The sequence below is a fragment of the Saccoglossus kowalevskii genome, chromosome 18, assembly GCF_978046115.1.
Source record: "Saccoglossus kowalevskii chromosome 18, keSacKowa6.1, whole genome shotgun sequence".
Classification (NCBI taxonomy): Eukaryota; Metazoa; Hemichordata; class Enteropneusta; family Harrimaniidae; genus Saccoglossus; species Saccoglossus kowalevskii.
In genome coordinates, this window is record NC_140658.1 from 17,148,526 (window position 1) to 17,169,768 (window position 21,243).

The 21,243-nt window shown below is 37.0% G+C and overlaps 1 protein-coding gene across 1 annotated transcript; it reads right to left on the minus strand.

Annotated features, from left to right (window-relative positions):
• Window positions 1-426: 426 nt before the first annotated feature.
• Window positions 427-21,155, minus strand: LOC102805671 (uncharacterized). The gene is made up of 3 exons (XM_085492969.1): window positions 21,047-21,155; window positions 14,117-14,217; window positions 427-11,860 (listed from the first exon to the last, which is right to left on the minus strand). The coding sequence occupies exon 3, from the start codon at window positions 11,752-11,754 to the stop codon at window positions 3,304-3,306; it is 8,451 nt and encodes a 2,816-aa protein (XP_085349095.1). The 5' UTR covers window positions 11,755-11,860; window positions 14,117-14,217; window positions 21,047-21,155; the 3' UTR covers window positions 427-3,303.
• Window positions 21,156-21,243: the final 88 nt, after the last annotated feature.

Genomic DNA, 21,243 nt, shown 5'->3' on the forward strand with positions numbered 1-21,243 from the left:
GTAGTGTAATGTGTGGGACAGGAACAGAGTCTATTAATCTCATAAAACCCCCCCAAAAAAAATCATTTTCTTTGGAGCAGATGCTAGTTATGGAAAAATGACCTTGCAGATATTTTAGAAACCACTTCCACTTTTGCAAAACCACACCCAAATTAGCGATCAAATAAAAAGTTGTACTTTTTGGTATGTCGCTATTGTTCTAACAGTCTGCTAACCTTTGATATCAGACAAATTTTTGTTCAGATTTTACAAGAGTATTTTTTCCTTGTTCCAAACAACACTTGCCCGTTTACTAGTTTCTTTGTTCTCAATGCCAATTTACTGGGAAAGTATTCTTTCTTAGTTCCAAATATTGTTGTTTATCTTCAACACTAATTAAGGTTAACCAAATATCATTTTAGATTAACGACAGGTCTTGATAACAAATTTTGAGATAAAGTGCAGCTTTATTTTACAAAGGGTGAAAAAAAATTGAGGTCAATGGTCATTTTTTCTTGTATGCAGACGGGAGTGCATGTGTATATAAAAATTGGTGGTTATCACTGGTATGAGAAATGTCTTTAATTAAAAGCACAAAATAGAATTCAAGACTACAGTAGACTAGTTAGAAAAACAAACATTGTATTTCAAACATTGTATTCTCTTAAAATACATGTACATATACAAAAAAAAAAATGAAAAAAAAATTCTTGTTTAACAAAACTTATTTTTCGTTCCCATCTATTTACATGTTTTCTATACAATATTTACAAATGGTACACAGTGGTATTTCGCTGAATTTTAATGTTACATTGAAATGACTAAGGATATTGAGCGCTAACTCCAATATGTGGAAAAATAATTTGACAATTGTGCGTTTCCACACAAAATGAATTCTCAGATTTAAAGTTTCTGAGTCGCTTCACATTACGTAAACAAATACTGTATGCATAGAATCCACATTGAACTTGGCAACTAACAATGAGTGTATATAAAATAAAGCAGTCTACGGTAACGTGTTAGGATTACTTTGAGTTAAATGACAATTACTGCATTGTGGCAAGTGAAACGCAATAAAATGTAGGAATGTGCGTATGCTATAATGACGCTAAGAAACTCAACTACCGATATACATGCACTGTAAAAAGTAAAATTTTGTCACTCGGCGAAAAATTGCAAAATTAAATGGTTTACAGTATGAAAACCACCCATTCAGAGAAAAAAATATTTTAAAATAGTTACTAGAATATTTCACAAAATTATAACAATCAAGTAATAATTTCACAGAAACAAAAAAAAAACAATGCAACTTGTACTGTAAAATCTGCGCTAGAAGTCACATTGAACATTAATTAAACACTGTAAATACAGTAATACCATAGTGTGCGCATTATCTACATTATACCTTGTACAGTATTGCACAGCAAGATAAAATTCACTACACAACGATTGTAAAGTGGATGCCAAACACTCGTTCAATCGGTTACCGTCCTTTTTGACAGTTTTCTTAATGACATTGGCATAGCAAAGCAAATGGGGGCAATCGCATTTCTGGTGCTGTTGTAACTATCAGTTGATTGGGGGGGGGGGGTACCTATTCCGATTGCAATGGAGCAGTCATCTACTGTCCATAGAGGTGAAATACTTGAGCATACTGGCGAGGTGGTTACTAAGGGAACAATAATCTGACATCTTTTACATACTTTACAAAAAAAAAAGGACTAAATATTGTTTTGATCAAAATTTGTGCGAAATATCAAGCCAGCAATTCGTCATATTTGATTTCTACATTTTCCAAATTTATAGAATTTTGTCAATTATTATTTCACTAAAAAATAAGGTACAACTTGAAATAAATACATTCAATATAAAAAGAAAATCTACAAAATGCAAGAAAATATTGCAGTAGGCCTCGCATCGTGGCACTTTCTGATCACATATAAAAAAACTGTAATATTAAGTGTGAAATATAAACTGGTGGGTTGTGGTTTTCACTGATTTGACATCAATGTGAACAGTGCCAGACATCACATCTAGTGTGGATACCATGCGATGTATTACCAGATATTATTTCAAATAAATTGTTTATATGGGCAACAAAAATATGTTTTATGTTATTTTCATTCAGGCTACAATTTATAATTTACATAATTTTGTTTTTTTTAGTCTCCAAGCATCAAACTTACTGAAAATGTTATTTCCATTGTGAATATTGGCATACCGATTTTGATAAAAATTACAAAAAATCCGGGACATGGTTTTAGAGATAGCACCATAGAGGATGATAATTCAGAACCAGGTCTGAGCAACAACCTAATTTTGTACATGATTATTATTTGTAGAAAACTACCATCTAAGAGAATCCTATATTACTGTACTATACATGTTGAGTGAAAATATTTGCGAATTACATAGTATTAATCAATGATAATTTGTAGCAAATTTTCACGGTGTTCCACAACCGTGTCAGTGATGAAATTTTCTTTTTAACACCGCCAAGTCACTGTAAATTGTTTTTATCTGTGGGAGGAATCAGTGATGATAAAGTCCAGAAAAATGTTTATTTTCCTTGTAGCATGAACCAAATTATCTCTATTAAGCCATACTGCCATAATGTTCGCAGCAAAAAGACATTACCCGGTAAAAATAAAGTATACAACAGGGTATGATCATAATACCCTGCTGCTTAAAGCATCATTTTCGTAACATCCAATGTGACACGTGTGTAAAATACTATAAATCTTCATTTTTGCTGTGAGGAATTGTCAGAATTTGATGATTTTATGGCCTATGGGAAGACAACATTTTGCAAAAGTCGCTGACATTATAGAACTTTACCGCTGCAAAATTTCATTATCTTTCGCAGACTTTCAATTTGTCCCTCACTAAATAAAAGCGATTTACAGTACAGTATTGATACACAATTTGAACAATGTGAATTGAAAAATGTGAATTAAATGAGTTACTTGTATTATTATTATTATCAATATTGATGAGGAATGGTAGTGCTCAATTTCCCAAAATCATGACTCGAATTTTTTCGAACCCAACATTTTTTTTCTTCTATAAATACTGATATAGTACATGTGCAGATTATACCTTGACGGCTACATGTATAACAGACTTTATGATACGATAAAATGGGTTATAGTTTTTCTTCATAGCACTATTATCTACGAATGCCAGCCATTTTTTGCAAAAACTCTCATATTTATAAGAGAGGCTCCAGTGTGATCTAAAAAGGTCACAGTTCAAATTTTAGATATTTCAAGGTCACTACCATTCCTTCTTAAATTGTAAAATGTAGCAAAGTACAGTAAATCATTATGATTTACAACAATTTTTGAGTTTCTGAAAACTGTCTTTGATATCAGACTCCAGCGGTCTCTTCACCTTGGACATCCATTTATTCAATGCTTCTATGCCCATATTAGGATCAGCAAGTGCGAGATGTAGAACACACCTGGCAACGCTGCACTGAACGCACCAGGGAACTCCATCCTGGTACAACACGCTACACAACATCTTCAGTAACTCGCACACTGATGATTTATTTTCCAAAAGTCCTGATCTCGCCGTAGCTCTGATGACATCAAAAACCATGATGACGCTACTACAGTCTGTGTTTTTGTCCATTTTCAACTTCTGACCCCATTCGCGAAGTATTGGCCACATCGCTTCACGTATCAGCCAGTTATTGCACCATTCCCACCCTTGATGTACAGCCAACAGCTCTAACGCTTTGATGATTTCAAATCCTAGCGGTGTCAACACACCTTGACTCTGTGAATTGATCAACACCAGTTTCCTCTCTCTGATCTGCTTGATAAGTTCCATACATATTGTTTCTGCTTTTAATTCTCCAGTAAGCTTCCATCCGCACATTAAATCCATATAGTTGACCATAACATGCTGCTGTTGCTGATTGGCTATAGCTTTAAGTTCAAGTCCAGTAACCAGTCCAAGTGCGCTAAGTACCGGCTGGACATAATCTTGTTTCTGGAGAATCATTGGCCACACGCCAACAATTGAAAGCAATATATGCAACCTGTCTTGTCTGTTTTCCCTGAATATATCATAACATAGAACACACACACACTCCTTGAATCCACACAACCGCGATACACCTGTGTAAATCCTACACAGCGCGATACAAGGCATTAACTGCGTATGTGACATCACTGCATTATGAAGTCCCTGCAGCAAACAAGTCTGCACGGTCTGTGAAGTACGTTTAATTTTATTTGCCAATTCCATTACAATGTGCTCCTCCATTAGTGCAATCACAGGTTGAGTGTTGTTATTTTTATTCCAGCATTTGGCCGCTATAGCCGGCATCAAATCGTAAGAGGTAGATTCGGTATACTGTAGTATGGCTTGCAGAACTGCCACAACAGCTGCTTCAGTGTTCATCTGTCTTATTTTGCTTACAATATTCTGCACAACTTGATCTGAGATGAAATTCCCTTCAATCGATGACAATGAATGAATTTTCTCATCCTGCATCAGTTTTTTCTGTTCCTCAATTTTTTGCTGCTGTTGCTTTTTCTTCTTCTTCTTCCTATTTCTTTTTTTCCTTTTTTGCTTTCCTTTCTGTTCGATCTGATGTTTATTGATTGCTAGTTCCCCCCAGAGTGTTCCAATGTCTTTTTTAGTAGTGCTTGGATTCTGGAAACCCTTTTCAGAATTTCTCACACCATTGTCCCTTTCCAAAGTTTCATACTCCGTACACAAGTCAACCTCTTTCTCAGATTCATCACTTCCAAATAACAGTTTTTCTGCCATCTTTATATTGTGCTTATTGTTGGGTTCAAAGTTCCCGTCAGTGGAGGTTCCGGCAACTGAATAGAAACTATTCTGTTGTGGTGTTGAATCTTCTTCTGTACATGTAGTGAGATCATCTGGTAGATGACTGTTAAAAGACATCAAGTTTTTAGTTTCTCTGCATGGCAAGTCTGTGGACGATTTACAATGCAAGGCAACTGACTGTTCTGCTGTCTTGCAAGTGTCAGGTTTTGCAGCATTAAGCACTTCAGGTTTGGGTGAATCAGTAACACAAGCTGGCCGAGACATTTCTACATTTGTGGGTTCAGTTTTTTTTGGTGCTGATGTCACAACAGTGCAGGACTTTCTCTTGGAAGAGATGCAAGTAAAGTTTCCAGACAGCTTAGACATATCAAACGATGAACGACTATTTGTCATTGTGGAACTCATTCCATTTGGCTTGACAGATTTTAATGCATTGTTATTTCCGGGAGTCAAATTGATGGTATTCCGTGATGTTGGGCATTTTTCCCTGCTCGGTTTATTGGAATTCGGCTCATTACTGAACATGTGGAGTAAACTCCGGGATGCATTAGGAGGATGTGGCATCACCGGAATGGCATCTTTGGGAGCTGTAACCAGAAATTTACATGGGGACCTCCAGTGGCTGCTTCGTGTGTGTCCTGGTGTGATGGGCGACGATGTGTTATCAATGATGTCCCCCAATGGTGACAACACTGGTTGCATAGGTGTCTGGGGTAGGGGTGATACCATACTAGGTATAGGGGTGACTGTTCTGCAATACACAGGTGAAGGTGGGAGGGGTGATACCGGGGGATCCAGAAAGTCTGTTAAATTGGACATTGCAGTCAGTGGTGTTGATTCTCTCTTCAGAGTAGGTGTGTGATCTCTAGCTGTTGATGTGACAATAACAGGCGAGATGCTCGTTGTCCTTGTTGACGTCACTGGCCGTGAAACAACCGCCACACTCACAAAGCTTGTGACAGCAATCGTAGACCGTGGAAATGGCACTGATGGACGAACGTTATGTCGTGGCACAATTTTATTCCGTTCAAGAGTCCTGCCCGGATGCTTCTCACGTTCACTGTCGATTTGACGACAGTCATGCCTTCGCAGTTCCTCTTCAACATCAAACACACCAGCATTTCTAACTCCATTTACACTACATTTCACAAGTTTCTTAGCGGGACTCTTTACATATTCTTCCATATCAGTAAGGTTTCTTACTGTCTTCCTTTCAACAGGTCTATCTTTCCTCTTCCTTTCCATGCGTATTTCTTTCTCTTTCCCATCCACAATTATTACTTTCTGCTTCTCAAAAATCTGCTGAACAGCTCCACCTTTATCTGACCTTTCAAAACTGTCATTGACATGTTTATGACACTCCCCAGGCCTAACAATATCTTTCTCATCATCTTTGGAAAAAATTCTCCCTGGACTACCAACTATGTTCATTCTCTCAATCACTGTGTCTCTCACTTCATCAGTATTCATCATAGTGTCCCCTAGCTCTCCATCATTCATCATAGTGTCCCCTAGCTCTCCATTATTCATCATAGTGTCCCCTAGCTTTCCATTATTCATCATAGTGTCCCCTAGCTCTCCATTATTCATCATAGTGTCCCCTAGCTTTCCATTATTCATCATAGTGTCCCCTAGCTCTCCATTATTCATCATAGTGTCCCCTAGATCTCTATTATTTATCATAGTGTCCCCTGGCTCTCCATTATTCATCATAGTGTCCCCTAGCTCTCCATTATTCATCAGAGTATCCCCTAGCTTTTCATTATTCATCATAGTGTCCCCTAGCTCTCCATTATTCATCATAGTGTCCCCTAGCTTTCCATTATTCATCATAGTGTCCCCTAGCTCTCCATTATTCATCATAGTGTCCCCTAGATCTCCATTATTTATCATAGTATCCACTAGCTCTCCATTATTCATTATAGTGTCCCCTAGCTCGCCATTATTCATCATAGTGTCCCCTAGCTCTCTGTTATTCATCATAGTGTCCCTTATCTCTCCATTATACATTATTACAGTCTCCTGTACAGGGTTTTCAGCCTCAGTCCCATCAGTGTTCTTGTTCTTTATCATGTCACATTTCTGTATCTCATTCCTCAAGTTATCATCTGCTTCCAATGATTTGGATTTCAATTTTCTCATAGACTCATAGTTTTCATTCTCTGGTTGTTTAGCTGTCAGGCAGTCAATTTTAGAGTTGTCCGACAAGTTACTTTCAGGTTCTCCTGTAGACTTTATATGCACTAAACTTTCAAGATTGTTACTATTGCTCATTTCGATCTTGGCCTCCACTACTTCATCTATCAGGGATTCAAGTTCTGTGAAATTGGTTGTCAAATCTGTCTTCAAATCAGTTGAATGCTTTTTTATCACAATATTTTCATTTATCTCATTGGGCTGCGTTTCTGTCCCTTTGCATGTTGTGTTTATTTCATTACCCACACCTGCATTCTTAGCAAGCTGAGCATTATCATCCTTGTCACTAAATCCCAAACTGCTTCCATATTCGTTCAACATTCGAGCTTTTGATCTTGTAAATCTACCACAAAAGTTGACGTGATTTCCAGCATTAAGTTTTTGTTCACAAGGTTCTGACATGGGGAGTTTTAAACTGAGATTTTTTATTTCATTTTCTTTTGATGGTTTCTCAGCTTTCAAAGGTGTAGTAACAGGATTTTTTTTCTGTCTTGGTCTACCTCGTCTACGCTTTATAACTGGTGCATTTACCTGAGAGTTTAGATCTGATTTTTGTTCCATCCGTGCAACTTTCTGTCTAGTGGCAACAAGAGTCACACTCGTTTCAGTGATATTTTCTTTGTCCACGTCATCCTTAGGCGTTACACCAATGCTGACATCACTTCTATTTCTCCTGTCATTTCTACTTCTTTTAAGTGGACTTTCACCAGTGTCTGACTCTTGCGATGACTGTGATCTGGTGTAAGGCCTTTTGTATCTAGATGGCGATCTCCGCATCAAAGCTTCAACTGACTGAGACCGTGTGTAAGGAATTCTTGTAGAAGAGTTGTTGTTTGTGCCTGATGGCAGATCCATGTTTTTTACATCTGACTGAAAAACACTAGTCGGTGTTAGTGTATTCGTGGCAGTATTGTTCACGTCCAACTGTGTTTCAATTCTATTATTTCCAATTTCTTTATCAGTTACTTTGAAAATCGCATCACCCAACTTGTCTGGCATATTGTCACAAGCAGTGTCAGGTACCAACTGTGATCTTGTCAAGTATTTTCTATTTGGTGGTTTGTGTAGATTACTATTATCATTATTGTTGTTTGGTGGTCTAATTTGCGAGTTTTTGGTCGTGATGTCATTCTCCACCACTGACTTTGATAATTTCATTTTGACAGGAGAATCACGTTGTTCATCATGCATGTCTTGCACTGATCTTGTGAAAGGTCTTCTATTTGGAGAAAGTGAACGATCAACAGTAATACCATTAAGAAACTGCATAGCTTCTTCTGCAGTTAGAAGATCAGGATTTTTTCTGGACACCTTGGGACTTTTGTCTGCATCCGACATGCGATCATCCTTCTCATCTTTAACACAGAGGGCAGTGTTGATACCATCTCTGCTTTGTACTACCATGTCATCTAAACTTAAAAGCCGCTTTGCTGCATGGGTGGCTATTTCAATATCTTCAACCTTTTTCTTCTTTGAGGGAATTTTTTTTTTGATCTCACAACTTTGATCAGTGTTTTCTTTGAATCCTTTCTCTGTATTATTTTGACAAGCATCGTCATTCTCCAATTCAGATTCAAGATCTTCACCAAGGCTGGGCAGTTCTCTGCTCCGTTGTTCAATGTCAACAATGGTTCCAGGTATGGGTAGCTTCTGTTGATTATGAATGTGATCAACATCAATATTATTGTCACTAGGTTGCTCTTTTTTAAGTTCAACATCAACAGTGTTATTATGACTGGGTTGACCGAGTCTATGATCAACATCAATATTATCATGAGCGGGTAACTCTTTTTTAAGTTCAACAGTGTTATCAGGAATGGATATTTCCTTAGTATGTTTAACATCAAAATTATCATCTTGTCTGGGTAGCTCTTTTTTAAGTTCAACTTCAACGATATTATTATGACTGGGTATTGCCTTATCATGATCAACATTGAAAACATTATGACTTGCTCTTTCATGCCTATGAACAATATTATCATGACGGGGTAGCTCTTCTTTAAGTTCAACATTCACAGTATTATTATGACTGGGTACTGCCTCATGTTTATCAAAGTGTACATTGTGTATACGATCAATGTCAATATTATCATGACTGGGTTGCTCATTTTTAAGTACAACATCAGCAATGTTATCATTCCTAGGCAGTTCACTTTCATGTTCAACATTAACATTATCATGAATGGCTAGTTCCGTTTCCTGTTTAACATCAGCAACATTATCATGAGTAGCTAGATTCTCATGTTCAACATCAGCAACATTTTCATGAGTTGCTAGTTCTTTTTCAGGTTTAACATCAGCAACATTATCATAACTGGCTAGTTCTTTTTCATGTTTAACATCAGCAGTGTTATCATTCCTAGGCAGTTCACTTTCATGTTCAACATTAACATTATCATGAATGGCTAGTTCTTTTTCGTGTTCAGCAGAAGCAACGTCATCATGACTGGTTAGTTCCATTTCATGTTCAACACTAACATTATCATGACTGACTACTCCCTTACTATGTTTAACAACAGCAAGATTATCATGAATGGCTAGTTCATTTTCATGTTCATCATCAGCAACATTACCATGAATGGCATTTACATTTTTATGTTGAACATCGTGGCCACTGGCAAGTTTACCATCAGTAACACTATCCTGAGTGGCTAGTTTCTCTGCATGTTCAACATCATCAACATTATCGTAACTGGCTAGTCCCTTTTCATGTTTATCATCAGCAACATTACCATGAATGGCAAGGACATTTTTATGTTGAACATCATGGCCACTGGCAAGTTTACCATCAGTAACACTATCCTGAGTGGCTAGTTTCTCCGTATGTTTATCATCAACAACATTATCATGAATAGCTAGGTTCGTTTCCTGTTCATCGTCCGCAACATTATTATGAATGGCTCGTCGTGTTTCATGTTCAACATCAGCAACATTATCATGAATGGCTAGTTCTGTTTCATGTTCAACATCAGCAACATTATCATGAATGGCTAGTTCTGTTTCATGTTCAACATCAGCAACATTATCATGAATGGCTAGTTCTGTTTCATGTTCAACATCAGCAACATTATCATGAATGGCTAGTTCTTTTCCATGTTCAACATCAGCAACATTTTCATGAGTTGCTAGTTCTTTTTCATGTTCAACATCAGCAACATTATCATGACTGGCTAGTTCATTTTCATGTTCAACATCATCAACATTTTCATGACTCGCTAGTTGCTTTTCATGTTCACCATCACCAATATTTTCACATTCAACATCAGCAATATTATCATGAATGGCTAGTTTCGTCTCCTGTTTAACATCAGCAACATTATCATGAGTAGCTAGATTCTCATGTTCAACATCAGCAACATTTTCATGAGTTGCTAGTTCTTTTTCATGTTCAACATCAGCAACATTATCATGACTGGCTAGTTCTTTTTCATGTTTAACATCAGCAACTTTATCGTGACTGGCTAGTTCTTTTTCGTGTTCAACATCTCCAACATTATCATGACTGGCTAGTTCTTTTTCATGTTTAACATCAGCAACTTTATCATGACTGGTTATTTCCTCATGTTCAACATCTCCAACATTATCATGACTGGTTAGTTCTTTTTCATGTTTAACATTAGAAACATTACTATGTCTAGCTAGTTCATCCTCCATTTCAATAACTGTAACATCTTCAACAGGTGTGATGTCACTCTCACTTTCATGATCGGTTTTGTCAGCAATGTTTCCAAAAATTGTCTCTGTATCTTTGGTAAAAGTGTCAACAAAATGTGCATTAGAAGCAATGTCATGTTTCTGAGGATCATTCTCGGCATTCTCCAACAACAGACTGCTAATATCACAACTCTCATCGTCATCAATTAAAATGCTACTGTTCCTCAGATGTGGTAGTCTTTCATTCCTAGTAAGATCAATATCTAAAGCAGTATCTATCATTACACTGACATAGTCCAAGTCATCGTCCGAGTCTGACAAGATTGGCGACAATGGCATTATTTGCGACGGCAACTCAGTTGCTGAAAAATCAATCACTGACTGAAGCTCAGAGAAAAGACGTCTTTTCCCATCTTCAATGACATTCACATGACCTCTAGCTTCTCGGCGGAGGGCAGAATTTGTCCGGGTGAGGCTTTGTAGAGCCCTGCTGGCATTATGTACTTCATACTTTTCAAGTTTTCTTTTCACCATTGCAAGCTCATTCTCCAACTGCTTATTATTCTTTTTCAACTCTTGCACCTTATTCTTGCTACTATCTAGGTTAGCTTTGAATTTATTCACAGCCTTCTCCTTTCTTGCCATCTCAACTCTATTTTTATCTAATTCATCTTTAAACATCTGACACTTCAGTTTCATCTCAGCTTCTCCATCTTCCTTTTCCTGCAAGCTGATTTCCAACTGTTGAATCAAAAGCTTACAACCCATATGCTCATTTTCAATTCTTGTCTTCTGTTTCGCTAATTCAGTGTTACTGTTTTGAGCAAGCTGGATTTCTTGTTTCAATCGTCCGGTCTCGACTAACATACTCTCTAACTGAACTTGGAGTGCTTGACAATCTCTCTCTGATGACATCAGCTTGTTCGTTGCGTCATCCAGTTTCTTACTCTGCGCATCATACTCCTGACACTTACGACTGTACTGCTTGATCAATCTGTCCGTGTTGATGATTTTTTGTTTTACCACAGTACAGTTTAACGTTTGCTCTTCTCGAACTCTGTCTAGTTCCCCTCTCAGTTTTTGACAGTTATCACACCAGCTTGTGTCGTCTTCCATCACGACTGCTCCCCACGTACTGGTCACTTCAAATTAAATCCAAATACATTTTGGTGATGGCGTCATATTTGATAAACCACTGCACATTAACATTTTGATAGATAGGCTATAAAAAAGGGAGAAAAAGAAAATGTTAGAAATGAATACTGTATTACCAAAAATGTATTCATAAGATAAGGGTATGTAACTTTCATAACCATGTATGATAAAACATGTATGCCATGAAGATCTCACAACGAATGAACTCTCACAGTTTGAAAGCATTCATATTCCTTGCATGTCAATCAAATCTATTTCTAACCAACAGCATCCCAGAATGCAAAGGTTTGATTACAAAAAATGAGATTTATCAAAAAATCCAAAAATGTATTACACACAAATGTGCAAAGACACTTAACAGTATCTTTACTAATCTGCATAAAAAATTTAAAATGGAGGGGATTTTGTTATAACGTAGAAAGTAAGGCTTTGAATTATCTGTCAAGGTGAAGGTTACAAATTCTTGTCCCAATGTTACCAACAAATTTACAAATGATACCAGAATAAAATTTAAAATGTGAATGAAAATTATATCCATTTGTTCCAAATTAACAAAGAAATTATAGATTGTTATTATTGTCGGCTGAGATAGCTCCGCTGTTACCAATGCACATTTCAATTAAAGAACTGAAGATATCATCAGAAAATGAAGAATATGTATAGTATTAAAGCAATCAGACTTGCTGTTTTCAACAAAAATTTGAAAATATAACTTTTTATCAAAAATATTCATTAAAATTATCACGAAATGAACAAATCTGAGAGAAGTCCACCTGTAGTACCTATGTAGTATGTAATATCAAAGCAATTGGACTTGCAGTTTTTAACAAGAAGTCGCAAATATCACTTTTTACCAAAAATGACAAAAATATTCATGAAAATTAGAGAATTAAAGATACCATCACAAAATGAACAAATCTGAGAGAAGTCCACATGTAGTACTTAGAAATGTAATATCAAAGCAATTGGACTTTCGGTTTTTAACAAAAAGTCAAAAATATCACTTTTTACCAAAAATGACAAAAATATTCATGAAAATTAGAGAATTAAAGATACCATCACAAAATGAACAAATCTGAGAGAAGTCCACATGTAGTATCTAGATATGTAATATCTAAGCAATCGAACTTTCGGTTTTTAACAAGAAGTCGAAAATATCAGTTTTTACCAAAAATGACAAAAATATTCATCAAAATTAGAGAATTAAAGATATCATCACGAAATGAACAAATCTGAGAGTGGTCCACATGTAGTACCTAGATATGTAATATCAAAGCAATTGGACTTTCGGTTTTTAACAAGAAGTCGAAAATATCACTTTTTACCAAAAATGACAAAAATATTCATCAAAATTAGAGAATTAAAGATACATTTGTATCATCACAAAATGAACAAATCTGAGAGAGGTCCACCCAAGGTACCTACAGTGCATACCAAGTATCAAAGCATTCAGGCTAGCAGTTTTCAAGAAGAAGTCGAAAATAGCATTTTTGACCAAAAATGACAAAAATAGTCGCTATAAATAAGACAATTGAACATATCCACACGAAATGAACAAACCAGAGAGAGAACCACCCAAGGTAGCTTCCTAGAAAGTTTCACATCTATACAGTTTTTGGTTTTTAAGAAGAAGTCGAAAATGTAAAGTTGACGACGACGGATGCCGACAGACAATCAGTAATACTATAAGCTCCGCTTGACTTCGTCAACAGCGGAGCTAAAAATGTTACATTAATCCAAATCCGATGTACATGTGTCTAGGTACATGCACCGGTACAAATAGTCATTGGAAATATGACCATTAATTCTATCTTGAGATTAAGTATCTCATTGGTAATAGATATATTTATACTTCTTGTATGAATTAGATTTAATCTTGTGTATATACACTTGAGTAGCATACATGTACTTAGCAACTTTTACGGAACATCTGAATCACAGACAAATTTTGACTCATTTTCAGAGTTAAAAAGGTTTGCATGTACAGAACAGTGGGAACTTATTGAGCTACTATCAGTACTTAAAATCTAACGAAACAAAATTGCTTGGCTCACATGCTTTATTATTGGAGATACACTTCTAATAGCAAAAATACAACATTCAAAACATTTTACTAGTTATAAATACCGGTCAATGAAGATGATTCAGATGACATCATTCAGATGATTGCCACCAACTTTTTCTGCAAACAACATCTTCTTGACAACCAGTGTGTTTTACTTTGCAATTTTCGCAACTTAGTAGATATTAAAAACAGGCATTTGCTACAGATCATGAAACAGTATCTAATTCATTAAATTTGTAATAACCAACATACACATACCTCTCAATGTGATAAAAAGATTACTCCATGAACAGATGCAATATTTTACTTGACACTAAAATCATTCCACATAATTTGATATTATGAATTAGTCTTTCAGACTAAAAAAAAACAGAAATGCATAGAATGTTGATAATATTTCAATAGCCAGGAGGGTCTTAAATCTCTGGGCAGGATCCTCCCCAGAGAATTAGGGACCTCCTCACAGTAACAAAAATGAAAACAACACAGCTAATTTTGAAGGGAACTAAATAGTATTTGCCCAAATTTCCCCCAAAATATAAAAACAAATCAACCTTAAGACTACATATGACTACATATGTACTGGAACTAAATTTTTTACTTATGATAAAACATTTTTACAATACATAATATGCTAATTTCTAAGGCAGAGCAACAGTAATAGCAACAATAGCCAGGGGTGGTTAATGATAGTGATACAGACCCAGGAAGAATTATCCGATATTATCTAGAATTTTCCCACCATTCTGTGAGTAGACCCCCCCCCCCTCTAACAATTATCTAATTACCAAGCCAAAGAAATTTACAGGAGATTACCTCTTGTCAGCTTTACGGTTGGGGACGAACAAAAGCATAGTTAGGCCTGGTTTGTTCAGAGCCGAAAGAAACCGCTTTTTCAAACACTTGTGAATCAATATATTCTCAATACATTTCATATATTATACGTTTTGAATCTAGATGACAACACCTAAATGTTGGATTGGATGTCACTCAATTTCTTAATTTTCTGTCACTTTTTGTTTTTTCTTGTCCGTTTCATTATCATCAATTGTAATGGATGTTAAGTGATTAAACATGTAAACTCATGGAGTCTGCCGAACCAGAAAACATGACTGGTTACCAGTTTGCTGTATTGCACATGTTCCTGTTTCTGTACATGACACAACACATATGTTAGAGTGACAGAGAAGGTCAAGACCTACATTCCCTGAGAAACAGGTACATTCATATAAGGCAACCGTTCACACACATGTTTCGACAAAAAAAAAATCAATCTTTGTCTCGAGCATGTGCCGAGATTTGCTGCCTGAAGGCTTGGCCCAAACCGGAATTCTGACTTCAGTGGTGAGTTCAAGAGAACATATACTGATTCATACCAGATAGTATGACAAGACGATGGATGGAAGTGCAGCTAGTTACTGGATACTGTAGTAATGAAATGAATGCAAACCATAGTCAGCGACGGATATACTCGCAATACTACATCGATGTAAAGAATATTTGTTTTTTAAATCTTCTTTGCCAGTTATGTGCACGATGACTCATAAAAATTTCAATATAGCAATTATTATTATCATCATAAGCCCTCATTTTCCATGTTTGGGTCAAATAGAAGATCGAAGAATGAGGGTGTGATGCACAAGCCAAGTGGGTCACAAGTGGGTCCCAATTAACATGTGCACAACTGCAGTAATTCCTCTCCAAACATGAAGGATTACAAATTTTGGCATGTGCCGAGAATCATCCTATAAAGTGAAAGTACAAGTGTAGTATAAGATTCAAATGTATAAACAACCACAAAGTGTAGCTTCTCCTGGACATACGTGTTATCCCTTCTGTAGTGTTTGTACACTGATGACTAAACATCATCATGGAGATACATCAAGAAACATCACACCGTAATAATTGTACTTAGCCATGGTAGATTTGATTTGAATCCAGTCACGTGCAGTTTATGCTCCAGTCAATATCAACCCTGAACCCTCCACCTCAGACGATACGGGACAAATGTTGGGCATTAGACGAGGTTTACCGCTAAACTGTGCTCGTGGAGGTGTGGTAATAGCTGTGTTTCGTGTCCTGTCATCGTTAGCTGCGCATACATTCACTGAGTACTCAGCAAGCATGGCGGACAGTGGCGTTCCCCAGGGTTGAGGGTGGGGGAAATGTGGGGGGGGGGGGGTGTTTTGGGTGGTGATTTGCCTGTCCTTCTTGCCCCAGGAGGTGGGACATTTGGCAAATATTACAACAATAATTTCCAAACCCGCACTAAACCCTGAGGTGGGGGTTGACATTGACTGGAGCATTAGTATCAGTTATGACCGCACAGTGTACATGCATAATATTATTGCATAATTATGATAAATACAAACACGCCTACTTAATACTAGCTGGACGTATAGCGATTTCTCGATCTGGTGAACTAATTGACAATGCCCCTTGAGGGTTGTCTGTCCGTATGATACTACCTCCCTAGCGATACATCCATGTACGTACCTAGGGTTACACACTACTCGTACATGTACTGTGTGCCAACCCAGTTGTAAATCAAACGCATCTAATCAAGGTAAAAAAAAAACGTAGAAATAAAAGCCACTGTTGGACATCGTTGATCCATCTTGTAAAATACAAGGCTAGACAATGAATCGAAGTGATCTATGCGAGTACTTTATTAACAGATAACACTGAAGAACACAACGCAAGGAATTGTGGTACAACTCATTAATTATACATGACATCATCTCCTCAGCCAATCAGAAATCACATCTAGTATTATATGACGTGTACAAAGTGAACAAATTAAGTTTATCCTAACACCCCCTCTTAAACTTAAATTGGCTCTAAGTTCAAAACATTCAACTTGGCCTTTGATACTGGTTTAGTAAATACATCAGCTATATTATTACTGGTTTCAACATAAATAAGTTCAACATTATCATTTTGAACTTCAGATCTCAAAAAATGATACTTTATGTCTATGTGCTTTGATCGTTTATGACACACTGGGTTTTTAGCTAAAGCAATGGCACTCTGGTTATCAACAAACAAAACCGGCCTTCCGACTGACTGTCCACCCATGTCAGAAAACAACTGTTTCAAGAACTTTATTTCTTGAACAGCACTGGCCAATGCAATATATTCTGCTTCACAGGTGGATAAGGCAACACACTGCTGTTTACAGCTTTTCCATGAAATGAGTGGCCCGCTTTCACTTAACAAAAACCCATAGCCAGAAATACTTTTTCTGTCATCAGAGCCTGCCCAGTCTGAGTCACAGTATCCAAATAAACTTGGCTCATAGTCTGAACGACTGTACCTTAGCCCTAAATGCTGTGTTCCCTTTAAGTACCTTAATACATGTTTAGCCATACACAAGTGTTTCTGTAAAGGCTTAGACATAAACTGAGACAACTTGGTAACAATAAATGAAATATCTGGTCTAGTTGCAGTCATCAAATAAATTAAACTGCCAACTATCTCTCGGTAAATTTTATCATTTGATAGTGGAGATGACTGATCATTTATAGCTTTGCAAGCTCCCATATCACATGGAGTGGGTTTTGGCTTACAATCACTCATGTCAAATCTGTCTAGCATGTTTTCCACATATTTTGTTTGTTTCATTGTTATAGTGTCCTCACGGCAATCAAATTCAATACCCAGAAACCATGACAAAACACCTAAATCCTTCATTTTAAACTTATGACTGAGTGATTGTTTGATGTTCATTAAAACAGTCTCACTATTTGCTGCTATTATAATGTCATCAACCCAAACAATCATTACCACTTTACAATCACCAATACATTTTGTATACACACAATAATCGACTAAAGATTGCTCAAAATCCTCACTCATCAAAAATGTATGCAACATCTGATTCCACATTCTCCCGCTTTGTTTCAAGCCATAGATAGACTTGTTGAGCTTAAGCACCAAATTTTCATTATTTTCACCTGTTACAATAAAACCCTCTGGTTGTTGCATATAAATAACACAATCAAGCGGGGCATGTAAATATGCTGTTTTTACATCCATCTGATGTATAATAAAATTCTCATACAATGCTAACTGCATTAACATTCGCACTGACGTCATACGTGCTGTTGGGGCAAAAGTCTCATGGTAATCAATGTCCTGCCTTTGGGAAAAACCTCTAGCAACATATCTGGCTTTATGTTTCTCAACACCATCTGGGCTCACCTTCAAATTAAAAACCCATTTACCACCAACTACATTTTGGCCTTTAGGTAAGGTAACCAAATCAAATGTATCATTTTCCTCAAGAGCTGACATTTCCTCTTTCATAGCCTTTTGCCACTTGCATTTGTCAGGCGATTCAATAGCTTCCTGATAAGTGTTTGGTACATTACAGACTCTATAACAATAGTCAACACAATTATTTTCATTGTCATCAGTGACTGTGACATAGTCCTTAAGATACTCTGGCCTTCTATACAATCGTTTTGGTCTAACTCTCACTTCCCCTTCACTTTTCGTGGCATTTTGCTCACATTCAAGCTCACCAGCTTGAGGTTCATTTTTATCATTTATAATATCATTTTTTCTGAGGAGAAAATCGTTATCATGAAGTACATCACTAGTGTTTACATCATGTTCAAACTCGTTTACAAATTTTACACATCTGACCCTTCTAATCTTATTAATTTCCTTGAAATACACCAAATAGGCGGGACTTTCCTTGTCATACCCTACAAATATACCCCTGGTACACCGAGGGTCAAGCTTTGTCTTTACCTGAACATAGGCGTAACACACAGATCCAAACATATTCAAGTTACTCAAGTTGGGTCTTTTCCCTGTTAAACATTGAAATGGAGTCTGATTTGTCCGTGGATTATAACATCTATTACGTGTGTAAGCCGAAGCCATAACTGCATAAGTCCAAAACTGTTTAGGTAGTTTGGACTCAAATAAAATACACCTGCCCATTTCAAACAATGTTCGCCAACTGCGCTCAACAGTGCCATTTTGATGGGGTGAGTATGGAGCTGAAAACTCTTGACTAATTTTATTTTTGATCATTAAGGACCTAAATTTCTCTGAGGTAAATTCAGTACCATTATCACATCTTAACCTCTTAATTACACCATAGGGTGCACTATCAGCCAAAAACCTTTCTGTTGCTGCAACAGTATCGCTCTTACTAACAAGAAAATATACAAAAACAGCACCTGAATAATCATCAGTAAAACAAATAGCATATTTAAAACAATCTCTAGCAATAGGCTCAATTGGCCCCGCTAGGTCACAGTGGACAAACTCCATTGGCTTTGTAGCCCGTTTATCAGCTTCTCTATTGAAGGTTTGAACCATTTTCCCCAAAATACAGGTGTCACAGTTGAAATCTTGTTTATCAGTTATTTTTAACCCATCAACTACACTCTCTAATTTAATAATATCTTTGACATTACAGTGTCCCAAAATTTTGTGCCACTCTTCTAATGTTTTGGAAACAGATGTACAGGAAACTTTGTTTAAAAAATATAATCTACCATCCTTTTCTACATCAAAAATTGTACCATCTCTGGCTTTCATATTGGCACCATTTGGATAAAAATTTACTGATACTCCTTTACTTGTAGCAGCCTGAACAGAAAAAATATCCTGCTTGTAAGATGGTACATATAGAGTATTTTCTAAAATAACATCATGAGCATGACCATTTACATCATATAATACAACACAGGCATTGCCCCTGCCATAAACTACATTATTTGTACGGCTGCCATCAGCCAGCTCTATCACATGGCTTTTCGTGTCAAAATCTCTATCAAAACTCACAAATTTTGCTTTATCATTTACAATGTGTGTAGTTGCCCCACAATCAACCAACAAGCTGTGCTGTTTAGTTACAGAGTTACAAAAATTATCATGACTGAGCGCAAAACAAAATGAGTGTTCATTTTCGTCATTACTGCTTTTGACCGCATCTTTTCGTCTGCACTCTTTTGTCACGTGAGTCGTGGATTTGCAGACGTCGCACCACTTCTTAGGCTTTGCCCAGCAATCTGCTATTTTATGCCCCATCTTGCCACATCGGTAACATTTTGTTCCCGTCTGTGAAGGAAACTGGCGTGCCCGCTCTCTGTTTGAAAAATTTTGGCTTTGCGTGACCTTCATCACACCATCTTGCACGGGTACGTTTTCCCGCTGCTGGCCGCATTTATCGGTCTCCTCGTAGCTCTTTAACGCTACTTTAAAATTTGAAAATGTTTGCTGCTTCTCCCTCTGAGTTATGACGGCAACAAATGTTCTGAATTGCGGGGGGAGTCCCTTCAACATCATGGCGATTAAAAGACTGTCACTGATCACCTCACCTGCAGCCTTGAGTGACGTAGCGGCACTTTCGGCTCTGATTATATAGTCGGTCACATCCTCGCTGTCTTTCATCAACAGTGTCGTCAGCTCATTGTATAAAGCGATAACTCGAGGTTTGCTTTGCCCAACGTAATGTTCGCGTAAAACTTTGAGAGCCTTTCGTCCGTCGTTGTGTGCTTCCCTTATAACTAACGATAAACTCTTATCATCGAGGCACTGCACAAGCTCGGCATACGCATCCTTATTTTTACCCGCTTCTGGTTCTTCGGCGCCATCTTGGGCTGGTGCAATCACTTCATCCAATTTTTGTAGGCGCATATGCCCGAGGAATTTCACCTCCCAAAGTTCATACTTCGATTCATCACCGTCAAACAGCAACCGCGTCCTGGGCCCATAACCTGTTGGACATCGTTGATCCTTTTTTTTTTTTTTTTTTTTTTTTTTTTTTTTTTCGAAGTGATCTATGCGAGTACTTTATTAACAGATAACACTGAAGAACACAACGCAAGGAATTGTGGTACAACTCATTAATTATACATGACATCATCTCCTCAGCCAATCAGAAATCACATCTAGTATTATATGACGTGTACAAAGTGAACAAATTAAGTTTATCCTAACAGCCACTGTATTCCACTCCGGAATGAACCATTAACAACGACAGGAAATGACCACTGGGAACTACCCCTCTAGCTTGCTCAAACGTAAATGCTACGTAGTACTTGTAGTCCGGGCGACAATGATTGAATAAACACGTTCATCTGAACTAACGTTGAATTATCAAAAAATGTGGTACCATTTACCAATAAACGATAAACAATAATAAGCTCTGATATGCATAGTTACCTGTTGATTACGTAACAACGACGGATTTCCCGTGGAAAGGGATACATAAGTGTGAAACGCCCGGCGTTGTCAATCGCACACTGCCAAGGGAGCGGCCATCTTGTGCTTTGTGGCCCATGACCTCGTAACCTTCTGTAGTCTTTTACATTTTAATTTCAAGTAGCAGATAATTTTATTTCTTTAAGTCAATTTATAAC

Excerpts from the sequence above, each read along its gene's own strand:
- LOC102805671 (XM_085492969.1), bottom strand. The coding sequence starts at position 11,754 with ATGGAAGACGACACAAGCTGGTGTGATAACTGTCAAAAACTGAGAGGG.